Source organism: Antechinus flavipes, chromosome 3 (assembly GCF_016432865.1).
Source record: "Antechinus flavipes isolate AdamAnt ecotype Samford, QLD, Australia chromosome 3, AdamAnt_v2, whole genome shotgun sequence".
NCBI classification, from domain to species: domain Eukaryota; kingdom Metazoa; phylum Chordata; class Mammalia; order Dasyuromorphia; family Dasyuridae; genus Antechinus; species Antechinus flavipes.
This window is the reverse complement of record NC_067400.1, coordinates 595,538,902-595,558,973: the sequence shown is the minus strand read 5'-3', so window position 1 is coordinate 595,558,973 and position 20,072 is coordinate 595,538,902. Positions and strand designations below refer to the sequence as shown.

Below are 20,072 nucleotides of genomic sequence, written 5' to 3'. Positions count from 1 at the left end.
TCCACCAATCAGGACTTGGTTTATTGTTTTGTTGATGGTTCCTTCCTTCCCCAAGTAGCGGCCCTGCTTCCTGGAGACCACACCTAGTCCTCTCTGCCCCGGAATTTTGACCTAGAAGTAGGCAGTGGGTGATGGAGGTCCCCACTGGTGCCGGGGCCCGAGCATAGACCTTTACCATCCCTATGTTCTGGGCACTCTCATTGGCCCCTACTGCTCCAGGGCCTGGTACCACTTCCTTAGCGCCTCACTCCCTGCAGCCCCCAGCCCAATGCACACAGATCTCTCTATCTTCCCAAGCTGCCCCTGGGCTGGGGAAAAAATGATCACCTGAGATGCTTCCTTAGTCATCCTGCTCAGACTTCAGTTTGACACTTTCAGATTCAGCAATCTCAGAATAAATGTTTACTCACTGTATTGGCTCTTCCCCTTAATTCTTCTTCTTCTTTTTTTAATTAAAACTTTTTATTTTCAAAACATATGCATGGGTAATTTATCAACACAAGGTTCCAAATTCCCCCTCCTCCCCCCCCATTCTGCCCCCCAATTCTAGTTGAACTTGTGTGTCGTGCATATAATTTTCCCCAGTCAGTTAGCAAACATTCACCAGCAGGTCTGTCCCAATGTACTTTTTTTTCTTACAAATAAGATATATATGGTCTGTTCCAATGTACTTTTTTTCCTTACAAATAAGATATATATATGTATATATATTCTACCAAGACCAAACCTCAGCCAAAAATCCCACTTCATCATGTCTCAAAGATACTTGTGAAATCTCACTCATCTCTTTCATCAAGATCACTAATTCTCCTCACTTGCTACCCATCTTTGGGGTGTTTCTATCTCAGCATCTAAGCTGTGGGTTTTATTGTCAACTACAAGGTTTTCAATCTTCTGGGGGTCTCTTCCTACAGTATCCCTACTGTCTTTAGTATTAGAAACATGGTACATCAGCAACATGACAAATATGGAAATACGTTTAGGAGAATTGCAAGCGTTTAACCTATATTGGATTGTTTGCTGTCTTGGTGGCGGGGAAAGAGAAGGAGAAAGATTTGGAACGCAAGGTTTTCCAAAGGTGAATGTTAAAAACTACCTTTGCATGTATTTGAAAAAAATAAATACTATTAAAAATAAGTAAATAAAATGGTGCATCGTACACGACTGTACCCTGAAGACCACTGGGAACTTTCCATCTGACCTGCAGATGAATCCTCCTATGAGAATGTGAGATCCTGGAGAACAGGGATTATCTTCACATTTCTATTTGTATTGCTCTGGTAAGGCTTCATTCATTCATTAATTCAGTCATTCATCCATTCAGAGACAGTTTTCTCCCAATCCCTTATTTTTGAGTTTTAAGATCTTTTGATTGAATTCACAAGATTTTGGACAACTGTGATCTTTTTAAAAATACATATAATTTCTCTTTGCTTTCACAATACCTTCACTTCCAGATTTTCATCTACTCCCCAGGGAACTATCCCTGGAAATACATAAAAAAGGGGAAAAATCAATTTGACAAAATCCATCATGATGAGGATCATCAACAAGAAGTTTTTATTAAGTGCTTGCTGTGGGCCAGACACTGAACTAAGCACTAAGAAGGCTCTGATCTCAAGGACCTCACAGTCCAGTTGGGGAAATGGTGGGTAAACAGCTAAATACCAATAAGACAGAGACAGGGTCAGTTCGAGATAAGCAATAGAAGAAAAGCACCGGCTTTAAGGGGACTTGGGAAAGGCTTCTTGGAGAAGCGACGAGTTCAACTCTGCTCGAAGGAAGCCAGGGAGGCAGAGATGAGGAGGGGGTTTCAGGTATGGAATCAAAAGACAGATGCCTTGTGAGAGGAAAAACAAGGAGACCGATTCAAAGACAGAAAGAAAGGGAGCAGCGTGAGTGCAAGGGATAATGCTGTAAAAAATTACCCTGGCGGGTTCTGTCAATAAAAAGTTTTAAAAATAAATAAATAAACTAAAGAAGGAAATGGAAAAAAAAAAAAGAAATAAAAAGTATTTGAAATGAAAAAAGAAAGGGAGCAGCTTGGGAACGGCTATCAAGGCCAACAGACAATTTTACATTGGATCCTGGAGGGAATAAGGAGATAGTGGAGTTCTTTGAGTCTGAAAATGGCAGCGTCAGACTTCCATTTCAGGAAGATTAATTGACCTTCCAGCGGAGTGGAGGATGAAATGGAGCAGGGAGAGGTGAGAACAGGGAGGCCATCCACGAGCTGTTTGCGATAGTCCAGGTAGGAGGAACGGCGATCTGTACGTCCTGGCAGCTCAGAACAGAGAAGGGGGATGTTTGAGAGACCTTGTGCAGGCAGAATAGACAGGACTTGGCAACTCATTGGCTATGGGAGGTGAAAGTGAGGAGCAGAGAGTGTGAACCAGGGTATGAACCGGGAGAATGGGGATCTTTGGACATCACCTCCTTGGGAAAAGGAGAGGTTTTAGGGAGAAAGATAATGACTTCAAATAGAGCGCTAGGTCTGTAGTCAGGAGGACCTGAGTTCGAATCCAGCTTCAGGCACTTCCTCGCTGTGGGATCCTGGGCAAGTCACTTCCCCCTGTTTGCCTCAGTTTCCTCATCTGTAAGTGAACTAGAGAAGGAATTGCAAACCACCCCAGTTGTTTTTGCCAAGAAAATGCCAAATAGGGTCATGACGAATTGAACGTGACTGAAACGACTCTTCATTTTTGGACATTTTGAGTTTAAGCTGACTATGGGACGCCGGATTCAAGGTGGGACATCAGGAGAGAGAGTAGGGCTGCATCAGTAATCTGAGGAGCAAATGAGATGCTCTTTGTAAAGTGCCGAGCACACACATCAAAGGCATTACACAAATGCTCGTTTTCTTCCTCTCTTGGACAGGGCGGACATGACCATTGAATCCGTGGCAGAGGGTGAGATCACTAAGTAAAACGGAACAGAGAGTAAAGAAAGAGGAGCCCTAGAAAAACCTTTGGGACTCCTGCCTTTATTGATTACTGCCCGGATAAGGAACCAGTAAAGGAGCTTGAGAAGGGGCAGTCGGATGGTAGGAGAACCAAGAGAGAGCGATGTCCTGCGATCTAGAACCCAGAGAGTGGATCAAGGAGGAGAGAGTGATCGACAGTGTCAGAGGAGAAAAGAATTGAGCTTGAGTGGGATTTACTTGGGTACAGAAAATTCTTGACTGAGAGTGGTTTTTATTTTATATATTTTTTTATTTTATATTTATTTTATATTATTTATATTATTTTTATTTTATATTATTTTACGTTATTAACAATTAATGCCATTGAAGCAGAATGTCCAGCCCTTTCCTTATAATTTCATTGATATTTATCAATTTATCAGTATATGCTCAGGATTCAACTATAGCGCCTTTTCCTAGAGTGTTCCCGTGGTTATTGTCAGTTACTGTTGTCATGCGTCCCCCCGAATGGCCGCTAGGGGGCGCTGTCCAACAAAGGCAGCGCTTCGCGTTTCGGCCCTTTCTGTCCTTTTCCGCACCTCGTATCCAGGCGCTTCCAGAGCGGGAAAAGAAAGTTTCTCGGGTCGGGGCGCGCGCAGCTGCGGCGACCATGGAGCCAAGGCAGCGGGAGGAGGACGACGCGGAGGATCAACGGCAGTTCACGTTAGTCCAGGTACAGGAGCGCGGGGCCCTGGAGCCCGTCTCAGCCGCGTCTTTCCGTCCCGTTAGGAGCCGGGGTTCTTCTCTAAGGCGCGGCCCGCGGGACTGACGTCACGTCTGTGACGCCATTGCTGCGGCGTTCAAAGCCCCGCCCAGTCCTGACATTGTACGCGCCTTAAGGCCCCTCCCACTTCCTTACAAAGTTTTTTCCTGCTCTCCGGTTCCGGACTTTTACGGGAGAACGATTCCGTCAGTTAGGCACAAATTTAACAGCTCGAGCTGCCAGGGATTTCTGGCTGAATCGTGCCCTCCGGGTAGAGCCCTGAAAGGGAACTCGCTCATCTAGTGATTATTTTGATAAATTAAAAGCCATTCCCGGAACCGCAAGGAGCGGTGAAAGCTGCCCGGATTTGGAGGCGGGTCAGAGTTCAAATCCAAGCCCTCCTATGGTTTGGGGGGCACTTCCCCTCCTGGGCCTCCGCCTCCTCGTCTGCAGTATAAAGAGGTTGGACCAAACATCTCTGTCTCTTGAGGCCCTAAGTCCCAGAATCCTGCTGTGGCCGAGGCTCCGCCCCAAACGGAAGCACCGGCCGTGACTGCCCCTCAGACGGGGTGACTGGCCGCCCGTGCGAGCACCGGGCATGGGCACAAACGGGGCCTCCCACAGTCGGAGCCGGAGACTCGGGGCCTCCGAAGCTCGCCCAGCCATTTTATAGATGATAAAACTGAGGTCCCTGGAGGTGCCTACTTATGTAGGCGGAGGGCAGGATTTGAACTCAGATCCTGTGACTCCTGAGAAAAAGAGGGGGAGTGTGTGGAGTAGTCCAGAAGGGGGAGGGAGATATAATGATCAAAGGCACTTTGGAGACAGTTTGTGCAAAGCTGATGTGAAGAGAATGCTCTTCCGGGAGGAAATGTCCCCTTGTCCCCTGCCTGGGACAGGAACTGCCCCTCCTCCTCCGTAGGATTTCCGTGGGACACACCTTTCTGGGCTTCCCCTCCTCCTCCCCCCAGGAATTGTGGGAGGCTGGACTCAGCTCAGATCCAGGAGCCTCAGGGCCTGTTCAGAAGCGCCAGCAATGGAAACTGTAACCGTGGTTGGCTTGAGACTCCCTGGAAACCCCCTTCCACCTTCCCTCTGAACCTTCAGCCATTGTTGTTTGTTTTGTACTGGGGAGCTGAGAATAAACTGTTCCCTACCTGAGGATCGTGCTTCTCCTGATGGACATGCCCCCATTAGTCTGTTCTCTTGGCCAAATGTTCCTGTTTTTTCAGAAGCCACTGGGACCAGAATCCCAGAGAGTAACGAAAAAACTCCTCCCCTAAGGCAGGACCATAACACCCAGGATGTCACATCTGGGAGGGCCCTTAGAACCCAGGAGGTCAGAGCTGGGAGGGAACTTAGAACCCAGGAGGTCAGAGCTGGGAGGGAACTTAGAACATGGAATGTCAGAGCTGGGAGGGCCCTTAGAACCCAGGAGGTCAGAGCTGGGAGGGCCCTTAGAACCCAGGAGGTCAGAGCTGGGAGGGCCCTTAGAACCAGGAGGTCAGAGCTGGGAGGGCCCTTAGAACCCAGGATGTCAGAGCTGGGGAGACCTTAGAAGGTCTAGTGTCCAAGCTGAAATTTCGACCCTGACTCATTTTTTAAACAGTTGGGTTCCTGATCTTGTGATCTTGAAGCTTAGAACATAGATCATAAGGCTTAGGACACAGGGTTCTCCCTGTTTCTAGTGAAGGCAGAGAAGATGACTGTGACCTCCCCTGTGTATCCTTGGCGATGGGGGTTTCATCTTTTGGGGTCTCCATGGCTCCCACACCATATCATTCTCTCTACAAACCCTGACCTTCTCAGCCACTCCCTCCGGCTGCCCTCTGTGACTATCACGCTGCATGCGGCCAGTGTCACTGTTGGTTCCAGAGAAGAATAACTAGACTGAGAACAGCCATTGGTCCATCTTCCTGGTGAAGATCTGCGTTCAAATTTCTCCGTTCTGGACTCTTGTGGATTAACTCGCCAGATTCCCAACCTGGCTTGCTTGGGCAGAGCTGAGCACTTCCTCGTTGTTCCTTGTGCTGGACCCTACTCATTAAGTCCCTCTGGACCACCAGAAAGAAGACCTCTCAGAGGGCCTGGCCCCTCCCCCAAGGTTTCCCTTCTTTCCTGACCCTAGAGTTTTCCATCCCTGGCTTCCTCCCCCCTTGAAGGATGAGATTGCCATCAAGGCAAGAGCAGAGACAATTAACTGTTCTGTTCTGGACCAGAGAGCTCCAGAAGATATCCGGATAACCGAAGCCTCCCCTCCTCCCGCAGGATTCTGCCAGGCCTGTGATCTGGCTCCTAGGCCTAGGTCCAGGGGGTTGGAGTACGTGCAGAGGAGAGCAATCGCACTTTAAGGTTTACAAACAGCATCTCATTTTGTCCTCAGAATAACCCTGGAAAATAAATTGTCCATAAGCACCTACTGCGTGCCATCCCCTGTGCTCAGTGCCCTCGGGGAGCTCCCCACCCACCCAGCAGAAGCTGGGAAAGGCTTGTCAGTGGGGAGACGGGGATGAGCAGAGAGGCCGAACAGGGCAGGTTCGGAGGAACTTTAAGAACCGAAGCGGATTTTCCACCTGTGTCCCACCAATCTTCGTCTGCTCTACGTTTTAATCATTTGAACATGGAAAGGTCTTAGCGGGACTTTGCAGGACAAGGAGCATCAGATTCCTGCCTTCTCACTGACTGGGGGAGAGGCTTGGGGGATTCTGAGCCCTGTTTTCACCAGCATCAGAGGTGCCCAGCTGAGCCCAGGCTCCTCCACCCCCCAGCAGCATGCCATTGGGTGGTCTCCTGGAGGGACAGCCCACTCCTCCGTGGGAGATGGAAATGGGTCAGCTCCTCCTTGGCCTCCCCATCTTTCCCTGTTGCTTCTTGTCTTGCCCTGGGTCAGCAACCTTCTTTCTTCAGGGAATACGTCCCTGTATCTGCAGTTGCCCCCCCCCCCGGGGGGGGGGCACCCTGCAGCCCCCACATTCTGCACATAGGGGAGTGACCAGGACAGGCCAGGACCTGGTTCTGGGGAGGCCTCTCTGTGTGCTTCACAGAGGCAGCTGGACCTTTGATTTCCACAGGTCAGCTGAGATTTCGTGAGTTCTTCTGGCCTGTAAATTCCACTGTGGACTTAAACCTGAGGTCTAGCCTCAATCACTTCCTAACTGGGTGACCCTGGCCCAGCCTCTTCCCCCGTCTGTGCCTCAGTTTCTTCATCTGTAAAATAAGCCAGAGAAGGACATGGCAAACCACTCTAAGATCTTTGCCAAGAAAACCCCACTGGGATCACTGACTAAATCACGTGACTAAAAACAACTGAACAGTGACACAGCCCCCTGATCTCTCAGAGAAACCTCTGTCTGGGTCACCAGGTATCGTGAACAGAGGCTCGATCCAAACTCAAGGCCTGAGTTCAAATCTGGTCTCAGACACATTATTTTTTTTTATTTTAAATTTTTTATTAGTAATAGCTTTTTTATTTTCAAAATACTTGCAAACATAGTTTTCAGCATTCACTCTGGCAAAATCTTTTGTTCCAAAATTTTCTTCCTCTCCCCTTTTCCCCTTTCTAGACTGCAAATCATCCAATATATGTTAAACATGTGCATAGAAAGTCTTCTATACATATTTCCATGTTTTATCATGCTGCACAAAAAAACCAGATCAAAAAGGAAAAAAATGAAAAAGAGAAAAGCAAGCAAACAACAAAACAGCAACAATAAAAGGTGAAAATACTACATTGTAGTCCACATTCAGGCCCCATAGGTCTTTTTCTGGGTGCAGATGGCTCTCTCCATCACAAGTCTATTGAATTGCCCTCAATCACCTCACTGTTGAAAAGAGCCACATCTGTTAGAATTGATCATCATATAATTTTGTTATTGCCGTGTACAGTCAGCATCAGTTCATATAAGTCTCTCCAGGCCTCTCTGAAATCATCCTGCTGATTGTTTCTTATAATATTCCCTAACATTCATATACCATAACTTCTTTAGCCATTCACTACCTGATGGTTATCCACTCAGTTTCCAGTTTCTTGCCCCAAACATTTTGGCACATGTGGGTCCCTTTCTCTCCTTTGTGTCTTTGGGATACAGGCCCAGTAGAGACACTGCTGGATCAAATGCAGTTTTATAGCCCTTTGGGCATAATTCCAAATTGCTCTGCAAAATGGTTGGGTCCATTCACAACTCCACCAACAATGTATCAGTGTCCCAGTTTTCCCACATCCCCTCCAACATTCATCATTATCTTCCTAGCCAATCAGAGCTGGGAGGGCCCTTAGAACCCAGGATGTTAGAGCTGGGAGGGCCCTTAGAACCAGGAGGTCAGAGCTGGGAGGGCCCTTAGAACCAAGATGTCAGAGCTGGGAGGGCCCTTAGAACCCAGCATGTTAGAGCTGGGAGGGCCCTTAGAACCAAGATGTCAGAGCTGGGAGGGCCCTTAGAACCCAGGATGTTAGAGCTGGGAGGGCCCTTAGAACCCAGGATGTTAGAGCTGGGAGGGCCCTTAGAACCCAGGATGTTAGAGCTGGGAGGGAACTTAGAACCCAGGAGGTCAGAGATGGGAGGGAGCTTAGAACCCAGGAGGTCAGAGATGGGAGGGAGCTTAGAACATGGAATGTCAGAGCTGGGAGGGCCCTTAGAACCCAGGAGGTCAGAGCTGGGAGGGCCCTTAGAACCCAGGAGGTCAGAGCTGGGAGGGCCCTTAGAACCCAGGAGGTCAGAGCTGGGAGGGCCCTTAGAACCAGGAGGTCAGAGCTGGGAGGGCCCTTAGAACCAAGAGGTCAGAGCTGGGAGGGCCCTTAGAACCCAGGATGTTAGAGCTGGGAGGGCCCTTAGAACCCAGGATGTTAGAGCTGGGAGGGCCCTTAGAACCCAGGATGTTAGAGCTGGGAGGGCCCTTAGAATCCAGGATGTTAGAGCTGGGAGGGCCCTTAGAACCAGGAGGTCAGAGCTGGGAGGGCCCTTAGAACCCAGGAGGTCAGAGCTGGGAGGGAACTTAGAACCCAGGAGGTCAGAGATGGGAGGGAACTTAGAACCCAGGAGGTCAGAGATGGGAGGGAGCTTAGAACCCAGGAGGTCAGAGATGGGAGGGAGCTTAGAACATGGAATGTCAGAGCTGGGAGGGCCCTTAGAACCCAGGATGTTAGAGCTGGGAGGGCCCTTAGAACCAGGAGGTCAGAGCTGGGAGGGCCCTTAGAACCCAGGATGTTAGAGCTGGGAGGGCCCTTAGAACCAGGAGGTCAGAGCTGGGAGGGCCCTTAGAACCAAGATGTCAGAGCTGGGAGGGCCCTTAGAACCCAGGATGTTAGAGCTGGGAGGGCCCTTAGAACTAAGATGTCAGAGCTGGGAGGGCCCTTAGAACCCAGGATGTTAGAGCTGGGAGGGCCCTTAGAATCCAGGATGTTAGAGCTGGGAGGGCCCTTAGAACCCAGGATGTTAGAGCTGGGAGGGAACTTAGAACCCAGGAGGTCAGAGATGGGAGGGCCCTTAGAACCCAGGATGTCACATCTGGGAGGGCCCTTAGAACCCAGGATGTCACATCTGGGAGGGCCCTTAGAACCCAGGATGTTAGAGCTGGGAGGGCCCTTAGAACCAGGAGGTCAGAGCTGGGAGGGCCCTTAGAACCCAGGAGGTCAGAGCTGGGAGGGAACTTAGAACCCAGGAGGTCAGAGATGGGAGGGAACTTAGAACCCAGGAGGTCAGAGATGGGAGGGAGCTTAGAACCCAGGAGGTCAGAGATGGGAGGGAGCTTAGAACATGGAATGTCAGAGCTGGGAGGGCCCTTAGAACCCAGGATGTTAGAGCTGGGAGGGCCCTTAGAACCAGGAGGTCAGAGCTGGGAGGGCCCTTAGAACCAAGATGTCAGAGCTGGGAGGGCCCTTAGAACCCAGCATGTTAGAGCTGGGAGGGCCCTTAGAACCAAGATGTCAGAGCTGGGAGGGCCCTTAGAACCCAGGATGTTAGAGCTGGGAGGGCCCTTAGAATCCGGGATGTTAGAGCTGGGAGGGCCCTTAGAACCCAGGATGTTAGAGCTGGGAGGGAACTTAGAACCCAGGAGGTCAGAGATGGGAGGGAGCTTAGAACCCAGGAGGTCAGAGATGGGAGGGAGCTTAGAACATGGAATGTCAGAGCTGGGAGGGCCCTTAGAACCCAGGAGGTCAGAGCTGGGAGGGCCCTTAGAACCCAGGAGGTCAGAGCTGGGAGGGCCCTTAGAACCAGGAGGTCAGAGCTGGGAGGGCCCTTAGAACCAAGATGTCAGAGCTGGGAGGGCCTTAGAACCCAGGATGTTAGAGCTGGGAGGGCCTTAGAACCCAGGATGTTAGAGCTGGGAGGGCCCTTAGAACCCAGGATGTTAGAGCTGGGAGGGCCCTTAGAACATGGAATGTCAGAGCTGGGAGGGCCCTTAGAACCCAGGATGTCAGAGCTGGGGAGACCTTAGAAGGTCTAGTGTCCAAGCTGAAATTTCGACCCTGACTCATTTTTTAAACAGTTGGGTTCCTGATCTTGTAATCTTGAAGCTTAGAACATAGATCATAAGGCTTAGGACACAGGGTTCTCCCTGTTTCTAGTGAAGGCAGAGAAGATGACTGTGACCTCTCCTGTGTATCCTTGGCGATGGGGGTTTCGTCTTTTGGGGTCTCCATGGCTCCCACACCATATCATTCTCTCTACAAACCCTGACCTTCTCAGCCACTCCCTCCGGCTGCCCTCTGTGACTATCACGCTGCATGCGGCCAGTGTCACTGTTGGTTCCAGAGAAGAATAACTAGACTGAGAACAGCCATTGGTCCATCTTCCTGGTGAAGATCTGCGTTCAAATTTCTCCGTTCTGGACTCTTGTGGATTAACTTGCCAGATTCCCAACCTGGCTTGCTTGGGCAGAGCTGAGCACTTCATCGTTGTTCCTTGTGCTGGATCCTACTCATTAAGTCCCTCTGGACCACCAGAAAGAAGACCTCTCAGAGGGCCTGGCCCCTCCCCCAAGGTTTCCCTTCTTTCCTGACCCTAGAGTTTTCCATCCCTGGCTTCCTCCCCCCTTGAAGGATGAGATTGCCATCAAGGCAAGAGCAGAGACAATTAACTGTTCTGTTCTGGACCAGAGAGCTCCAGAAGATATCCGGATAACCGAAGCCTCCCCTCCTCCCGCAGGATTCTGCCAGGCCTGTGATCTGGCTCCTAGGCCTAGGTCCAGGGGGTTGGAGTACATGCAGAGGAGAGCAATCGCACTTTAAGGTTTACAAACAGCATCTCATTTTGTCCTCAGAATAACCCTGGAAAATAAATTGTCCATAAGCACCTACTGCGTGCCATCCCCTGTGCTCAGTGCCCTCAGGGAGCTCCCCACCCACCCAGCAGAAGCTGGGAAAGGCTTGTCAGTGGGGAGACGGGGATGAGCAGAGAGGCCGAACAGGGCAGGTTCGGAGGAACTTTAAGAACCGAAGCGGATTTTCCGCCTGTGTCCCACCAATCTTCGTCTGCTCTACGTTTTAATCATTTGAACATGGAAAGGTCTTAGCGGGACTTTGCAGGACAAGGAGCATCAGATTCCTGCCTTCTCACTGACTGGGGGAGAGGCTTGGGGGATTCTGAGCCCTGTTTTCACCAGCATCAGAGGTGCCCAGCTGAGCCCAGGCTCCTCCACCCCCCAGCAGCATGCCATTGGGTGGTCTCCTGGAGGGACAGCCCACTCCTCCGTGGGAGATGGAAATGGGTCAGCCCTCCTTGGCCTCCCCATCTTTCCCTGTTGCTTCTTGTCTTGCCCTGGGTCAGCAACCTTCTTTCTTCAGGGAATACGTCCCTGTATCTGCAGTTGCCCCCCCCCCGGGGGGGCACCCTGCAGCCCCCACATTTTGCACATAGGGGAGTGACCAGGACAGGCCAGGACCTGGTTCTGGGGAGGCCTCTCTGTGTGCTTCACAGAGGCAGCTGGACCTTTGATTTCCACAGGTCAGCTGAGATTTCATGAGTTCTTCTGGCCTGTAAATTCCACTGTGGACTTAAACCTGAGGTCTAGCCTCAATCACTTCCTAACTGGGTGACCCTGGCCCAGCCTCTTCCCCCGTCTGTGCCTCAGTTTCTTCATCTGTAAAATAAGCCAGAGAAGGACATGGCAAACCACTCTAAGATCTTTGCCAAGAAAACCCCACTGGGATCACTGACTAAATCACGTGACTAAAAACAACTGAACAGTGACACAGCCCCCTGATCTCTCAGAGAAACCTCTGTCTGGGTCACCAGGTATCGTGAACAGAGGCTCAATCCAAACTCAAGGCCTGAGTTCAAATCTGGTCTCAGACACATTATTTTTTTTTATTTTAAAATTTTTATTAGTAATAGCTTTTTTATTTTCAAAATACTTGCAAACATAGTTTTCAGCATTCACTCTGGCAAAATCTTTTGTTCCAAAATTTTCTTCCTCTCCCCTTTTCCCCTTTCTAGACTGCAAATCATCCAATATATGTTAAACATGTGCATAGAAAGTCTTCTATACATATTTCCATGTTTTATCATGCTGCACAAAAAAACCAGATCAAAAAGGAAAAAATGAAAAAGAGAAAAGCAAGCAAACAACAAAACAGCAACAATAAAAGGTGAAAATACTACATTGTGGTCCACATTCAGGCCCCATAGGCCTTTTTCTGGGTGCAGATGGCTCTCTCCATCACAAGTCTATTGAATTGCCCTCAATCACTTCACTGTTGAAAAGAGCCACATCTGTTAGAATTGATCATCATATAATTTTGTTATTGCCGTGTACAGTCAGCATCAGTTCATATAAGTCTCTCCAGGCCTCTCTGAAATCATCCTGCTGATTGTTTCTTATAATATTCCCTAACATTCATATACCATAACTTCTTTAGCCATTCACTACCTGATGGTTATCCACTCAGTTTCCAGTTTCTTGCCCCAAACGTTTTGGCACATGTGGGTCCCTTTCTCTCCTTTGTGTCTTTGGGATACAGGCCCAGTAGAGACACTGCTGGATCAAATGCAGTTTTATAGCCCTTTGGGCATAATTCCAAATTGCTCTGCAAAATGGTTGGGTCCATTCACAACTCCACCAACAATGTATCAGTGTCCCAGTTTTCCCACATCCCCTCCAACATTCATCATTATCTTCCTAGCCAATCTGACAGGTGTGTAGTGTACTTCAAAGTTGTCTTAATTTGCGTTTCTCGAATCAGTAGTGATTTAGAGCATTTTTCATATGACTAAAAACAGCTTTAATTTCATTGTATGAAAATTGTCTAACAGTGTGATCTTGGGAGACACATTTGATTTCTGCCTCAGTTTCCTTCTTTATCAGTCGGGATAATAATAGCAACCAACCTCCCCCCTACCTTGTTGGGAAGATCATAAAGCTCTGCTGGCTGCTCTCCCTCCCTCCTCTCTCTTATACTTGTGAAGTTTATTTGTGGGCTCCAAATGTAAGCTTTACATTTCAAAATCCCATTTTGGAAGCTGGAGTAGGATCAATCTCAGGTGGGACCCCAGGCCTGCTGCTCCATTCAGTGCCCTCCTTGTGGTAAGGGCTTGGGCTCTGCTTCTTGTGAGCCCTCCACCCTGGGGCTGCTTCTTCACCTGTGACATGGGTTACTTGCTTGGGTACCCAGTGGAGTATAAGCTTCCCGAGGGCAGGGACTGTTGTTTTCAGCCCCTCCCAGGGAGACACCAAATCAGCCCTTTGATTCCAGTTGAATTGAATCCTCCTGGGAATTCTGTCTTGTGTTTCAGAACCTGAAAGCGGCCGTCCACTACACGGTGGGCTCAATGTGCCAGGAAGCTGCTGAAGCCAAAGGGGTCAGATTCACCAAACCGACCATAGCGGCCATTTCCGAGGTCACCTTTCGGCAATGCGGTAGGTGGCCCCGTCCCACTCCCCGTGCCCCTTGCTTCATCATTTCCTTTTGTAAACAAGCTTTGTCTGTTGCCCTTCTGGGTTTTTTTCATTTTGCTTTTTCCCTGAATTCTGACCAGGAACCTTCCCTTGTTTTTTGTTTCTTTTTAAAAATAAATTTCGTGGATGCTCTTTGTTTCTAAACCATGGTTGTCCCTCCCACCCAATACTTTCTTAAAACAAAGAAAGCCAGTTATGATCACATATGACTGCGTCTCTGCTTTCTGCATCCTTGGGCCCCCACCTCTCTGCTAAGGAGGGCCTGTCCGGGGAGTCCATTCCCTAGCAATTGTTGTTGTTTCCAGAAACTCTGAGGACCTTCCCCTCCTTTTTTATCTATTCATTTATTGATTTTTTCATTAGGTAAAAGAGCCCATTCTTTGCCTCAATTCACCTGGCCTCAATCACTGAATGAGGTCTCCCACTGCATGCAGGGCCATTGCCAGTTGTCCCTGTCTGAAGAGAGAAGTCCAGCTGGATGGCTCCGACTTCCCTTCCAGCTCTGACCTTCTGAGTCTCACTGCTGTCCCTACCACACCCCCAACCCTGAACCTTTCCCTTTCATTCCTTCTTGACTGGTCTGGTGACTTCCCTAGCGAGGGCTGCTGCCCCAGTGAGGAAGCGCCTTCATCCAGGGGCCCATAAAGAGTTAAGTGATTTGCTCAGGGTCCCTCAATCCTGAGGATGTGTCGAGGCAGGATTTGAACCTAGGTTTTCCAGCTTTTGAGGCTGTCTCTTTCTCTCTTGTTTTTTTAATAAAGCTTTGTTTTCAAAACATGTGCATAGATAGTAACATTCACCCTTGTAAAACCTTGTGTTCCAAATTTTTTTCCTTCCTCTCTTCCCTGCATCCCCTCTCCTAGATGGCAAGTAATCCAATATATATTAAACATGTGCAATTCTTCTATACATATTTCCCAGATATTGTGCTGCACAAGAAAAAGCAGATCAAAAAAGGAAAAAAATGCCTTTTTTAAAAAACTCATTTTATTGACTAGACTTCTTGCCCAGCCCTGACTGCACCCAGCAGACACAGGGACCTTGCTAGTTTCTTGCATTTCCCAGTTAAGAGAAGGTGGCAGCTGCCCCCTGCCCCCCAACAAATAATGCTCCCAAGGACTGTAACCCCTCAGGAGTCTGGTCTTTGGGCAATTTGTTTTTTTTAGTTTAGTTGGTTGCTGACTGGCCCTACTCTGGTACTCGCTGTGGATGCTCTGATTTGGGGTCAAGCAAAGCTCCGTCTGCGGGGTCAGTTCTGAAGTTAAAGAATGGTTTTGTTTAATTATTCGAAACCAAAGGTAGCGAATTAATGGAGGATTTGTAGGGGCAAAGGGTGCTGGAAGAGAGGGGGCCGCAATGAGTAAGGGCGATGAGAGAAGCGATGAGCGCACTTTCTTCACCTTTGAAATGACTGCGGGATTAGTCACCGCTCTTTTCGTCTTCCTGACACAAGATTGAGGATAATGGTGGCTAAAGTACCTCTCCTTTCTCCTTCAGAACATTTTGCCAAAGACCTTGAGATGTTCGCCAGGTAGGTGTAAGAGATGGTGTTTTTGGAGTCTTGTCTTTTGTGGGATTCGTGTGTGCTTTTTGTGATTCCGCAGCTGGTCGGCGCCCACCCGGGTTTCAGGGGGCCTTGTGGGGCTCCCCGTCCATAATCAGCGCCTGCTTTCTGTGGAATGGAATCCGCCCCGCTCCTGACGATGTTTTCATGAGGTGTCTGGGGCAGAACAGAAGGAGGCTGATTGCAGACTCAGAGGACTGGCGGCCTTTGTGGAGAGCATGCTAGGTTCCCGGCTGCTAGTTTACTGCGAGCGGGTTTCAAGTACTTACAAGCTTTGTAGGTGGGGAAAAAGAAAGAAACACACAAAAGAAAATTAGGGGAACGTGGAAGAGCTCTCACTTGTGCATGTGGGGTGTAATTGCCTGCAGGTGTGGGGAAGAATGCTTGCTGCCTGCACTAGTCAGAGGCTTTCATTTTGCCCCATTTGTTAAGAGTAAAAAACAGCCCTTCCGAAGTAAAGGACCTGCTTTCATCTAGAAGAGCTGGAGCTTTTACAGGTGATTTATAATCATCTCTTCAATTAGTACCTTAGGTAATTGAAAACAATTGCCATGAATTGCTTTTATGAAGCAATTCAGATGACTGAGGCCTGAAAGGGCTAAAGCTTTCTAATTTGCCATCTCTCCTGATTTTGTGCCAGCCTCTCCCTCACCCACTCCCTGCTGTTACTTCTTTGTTTCAGTTGGGAACACTTTGAATGAATTAAAGCTTTGGGTTCCCAGAGGGCAGACTTCAAACATGGTCCCCATTTCTACATCCGTTCTCCATCCAGCAGCTTCAGACTAGGCTGGAAGTTCAGCTAGCAAACTTTTCTGGGTACCTACTGTGTGTGGGGGGACAGCCAGGAAAGCAAGGGGAGATGGCAGAGGTCCTTGTCTGAGAGGGAAGGACAGGCAGAAGCACGAAAGAAGAGAGTAAATGCTAGGGAAAGAGACCTTGAAGTATTGTAGATGGAGAACTTGGGAGGAAGAGACACACAGAAAGGGGTGGGGCGGGAAGTCCCTTGGAGCTGAGCCAGGGTCTGAAGGAGTTTCTTAGGGTGATCTCAGACTGAGTGAATAAGCCTTAAGTGAGTGAGTGAGTGAGCCCTACTAGTGTATCCAAGGTGCAGGGCACCAGAAATCCAACCAGAAAGTCCTTCAGGCTCCAGCTGAGACGCTGCAGGAAGTCTTCCCCCTCCCCTTCCTTAATTCTAGGGTCTTCCCTCTGTGAGTTATCTCCTGATTATCCTTCCACGGTCATTTTGCCCAAAGCTTTCTGCCTGCCTTCTCTCCCATTGGACTGAGCTCCTCAAGAACAAGGCCTGTCTTTTGCCTTTTTTTGCAGTAGCCAATTCTGCACACCGTAGGTATTTAACAAACGCTTATTGTCCAACTGAGAAAGTTAACCAATGCCCCCTGTCCTCAGGAGCTCATAGCCTAATGGGCAAAGACAAAGTGTAGGGAGATTTCAGCTGAAAGTCCGGGCCCCAGGGCTCTTGGAGTACACTAGAAAAGCTAGTAATACTTCAGAGAGAAAGTGGGTGGAGAAAGGGAAGAGGCCGTGCCAGACATGGGGGACAGGATGTGAGGACATAGACACAGAAAGGACAGCTAGAATGGGGGACAGAGTTGCATTCCTGCAGAAAGATAGGAGAAAACTGGAATGGGATGGAACTGGGCAGAAGGCCTCGAATGCCAAGGCAAGTGCTTTCTGTTTAGGAGGCAGTACCCAGCCGCTGAAGGGTTCAGAGCCTTCGGTGTCTTGATCAGAGCAGTGAGGTGGGAAGGTGAGAGTGGAAGATGGGCAAAGGAAGGGGCAGGTCAGGGGAAGGAGCCCTGGAGGAGCAGCTACTGTGCCAGGCCCTGCACCAAGCAATTTTATCTACACAGCAGCCCTGGGAGGGAAGTACCATTATTATTCCCATTTTACAGATGAGGAAACGGAGACAAACGGGGAGTGACTTGCTCAGGGTCACTGTTTTTGCTCAGGCTAAAGGGCCCCAAATGCCGTCTCTCTCCCCTTGCTGTAAGCAAGCAGAGAAAGGGGACAGAGATGAGAACTTTGTCCCCTGGGGACTTAGGGAACATAGAGAAGGGCTGCCTTCCCTCAAGTCGTCGGCAGCTGGACCTTGAGAGGCGCCTTTTGTCACGAAGCAGGAGATGCGGAGGCAGAGGGGCTGAGGGGGGCTGAGGGAGACCAAGGCAGGAAGGGCAAGGGTTTGGATGACGGATCCCTCAGTGCTGATGTGCACCCTTGGCCGACACTCAGAGCGGGGTGCGGCGGGAGGAGGGTCTCTGGCCCAGAGCACCCCTTCTAGTCGTGGGCCACAAGACTTGCTCTGCACAATGAGCTGCCGGAGGGCAGAGGCTGAGTTGGTGTCCAGCCTGGACCGTGCACAGTCAACAGCTGCTGGAGGTCGGCTGGGACCAGTGGCCACCCTGGGGCGGCTTGTACCTCCCTCCCATTGGGCTTTTCGCCCAGCCCCAGCTGCCCGCTCCACACCGCCAGCGTGGCGTTGGACCTCAGAGCGGGGATCCTCATCCATCCTCTTCTCTCTCTCTCTCCCTTGGATCTGGGCTGAGCGCCTTGGTCAGGGCTCCTCTGGTCCCACTGTCCTCCTTTGGCTTTTTCCTGGGGACCCAAGTCCGCGGGCGGCTGGCCCCGGTCCTTGGCCTGCTGGGAATCTGTACCTCCCAGTCTGTGAACTTGCAACCCTTGAAATGATGGCAAACATTTGGTGAATTGTTTCTGCCCTCTTCCTAGACATGCCAAAAGAAGCACAATTAACATGGAGGACGTGAAGCTCTTAGCCAGGAGGAGTAGCTCATTGGTGAGAGATGAATTTCCTTCCTTCCTCCCCTTTCCTATCAGAATACATTATTCCCCATTAATCACTTGAAGCAAGGAAGTTATTCCCCAGGGCACCTTGTATTAAACACCAGAGCTAGTGGAGCCTCTCACACTTGCTGTAATATATGGGCTATTTTTCAATTTGATGGATCTGCCCACCCAGCATCAGCCTTGTCTGGGGTTAGCAATCAGCACGCCCTCCCCCCCTTCCTCCTATTTTTTCCCCTGTCCACCTCTAAACTTTGAGCCTCTGTAGTCGTGTAGCCTTATCCTGACTCTTGGGGATGAGGTTGGACTGGGATAGTGATGTTACGGCGACCAGAAAGTGTCGAGTGGTCCAGGTCAAGGATGGACTTGCTCCATATGGCTGCTTTCTCTGAGTCGGGAATCCCAGAGAGAAAGACTGACCGTGTTCTCCCTGCAAGCAGAGAGGGCCCTTCAGGAGTAGACTGAGGCACAGAGATGCCCACAGACTGATCCTTGTTACTGAGACCCAACTGATCCAGGCCAACCAGTGCTCATTATACCTGTGCTCTGACAGAAGGCTCTCCAGGAGCCTTTACAAAAAGAAGCAAGCCCAAGGTGACTCGAGGGGCTCTCCCAGGGAGTGGCGTCTCTGGAAACAGCTGTCCCCAAGTGGGAGATGGCAAGGAGCAGGGAGGCCCAGGGCGAGAGCTTTGTGTGTCACTGGAGTGTGATGATGTGAACCTGGACAAGGACCAGAGGCAGCCAGGGGCCTTTCTCCTTCCTCCTTCCTCTTCCTCTCCTTCCTCTCCTTTCTCCTCCCTTTTCCTCCTATAGTTTTCAGCATTCATTCCTGCAAAACCCCATCTTCCAAATTTTCTCCCTCTCTTCCTCCCACACTCCTTCCCGAGACAGCAAGTAATTCAACATATGTTAAACATGTGCAGTTGTATTACAAGCCTCTTAAACTGTGGGTCATGATCTCACATGAAATCATGAAATTATCCAATTATGATTAACAATCAGTCCAAGTTTGATTTGTTATATATATCTGTTTTATATACTTGTGTACCTGAGGTCGTATAAAACTTTCTCAAGAGAAAAGAGATTGTGAGTGGAAAAAGTTTACAAAGCCCTGGTGTAGAGCACAGACAAGATTCAGGCCCCTCTCTGATTTAGAACCCTATTGAATCTTGAAGAGAGGGGAGCTCGTCTTGGACAGCCACATGTCTGTACTCTGGGGACACCAATCCGTCACTTATGGATTTGTTACACCTTGTACAGAATTCTTGTATTTTTGGTCTGGTGAGAAGTAATCTGAAAATATCCCTAAACTTCAATTTTAGCTAAATCATATCACAGAGAAAAGTGAAGAAATTACTCGGGCTAACCAGGAACAAAGGGATAAGAAGAAAAAGAAGGCAGAAGGAGGAAGCAAAAAAACCAGCAAACCGGCGGTAACTGAAATGGACATTGACGACTGAGGAGGCCTTCCACCGGCACTGGCCACTGCCTTGTCCAGGGACTCGGGTGGCGTGGGGGTCGAGGACTGATGCCGGCCTCACCAGCTCTAGGAAAGCCAACCTGGAGGGGATGAAGGGAGGGAAAATAGATGCTGGGGGCAGCTGGGGCTCATCTCTTTCCTACTTTAATATGTAAGAAAGCTGGAAACGCTTAAGTAAGATATTTGGGTGCCTTTACTGGAACACTGAAAAAGGAGTGGGGGAACAGCATGGATTTAAATTATTGTTATTTTTTTAATTAATAAAATGTTGTATAGCTGTTTTAGACTTCAAACACGTTTGTTCTTTTGTTCATTTTCCAAGTTCCCTGGGCTCAATGGCCTGCCCAGAAAATAGCAGTGAGTGGGCTGCGTTTAAGGCCTTTTTGCTCACTTATGCTGGGAGTCCTGGGTTGTCCTGATTTCATTGGGCGAAGGGAAGAAAGATGGCTTTCTCCCTCTCTTGAAACCGGCTCCCTCCACTTTGGGCTCACAGGTCTCGGGATGGCCCCGGTCTGGTCTACTCTCCTGTTCTTTTGGAAGGAGGTCTTTGATCTTATGAAAAAATCCCTAAGAGGGGAAAAGCAGCCCTGATATGAGTGACTCTCCTCCTAGGAACTGCGGAGATTTGGGCCCAGACACTTGCTTTCTC

At 49.4% G+C, this 20,072-nt stretch overlaps 1 protein-coding gene across 2 annotated transcripts; it reads left to right on the top strand.

Moving 5' to 3' along the window:
• The first annotated feature begins 1,457 nt into the window (after positions 1 to 1,457).
• Positions 1,458 to 19,716, top strand: CENPS (centromere protein S). Of its 2 annotated transcripts, XM_051988597.1 has the most exons (5): positions 3,268 to 3,635; positions 13,397 to 13,520; positions 15,057 to 15,090; positions 17,869 to 17,935; positions 19,266 to 19,716. In XM_051988597.1, the coding sequence occupies exons 1-5, from the start codon at positions 3,297 to 3,299 to the stop codon at positions 19,401 to 19,403; spliced, it is 702 nt and encodes a 233-aa protein (XP_051844557.1). In that variant the 5' UTR covers positions 3,268 to 3,296; the 3' UTR covers positions 19,404 to 19,716. The 2 variants fall into 2 exon arrangements, with proteins under 2 accessions (XP_051844558.1, XP_051844557.1); XM_051988598.1 differs by lacking the exons at positions 15,057 to 15,090; positions 17,869 to 17,935; positions 19,266 to 19,716 and adding an exon at positions 13,923 to 15,040 and having other exon boundaries at positions 1,458 to 3,635.
• Positions 19,717 to 20,072: the final 356 nt, after the last annotated feature.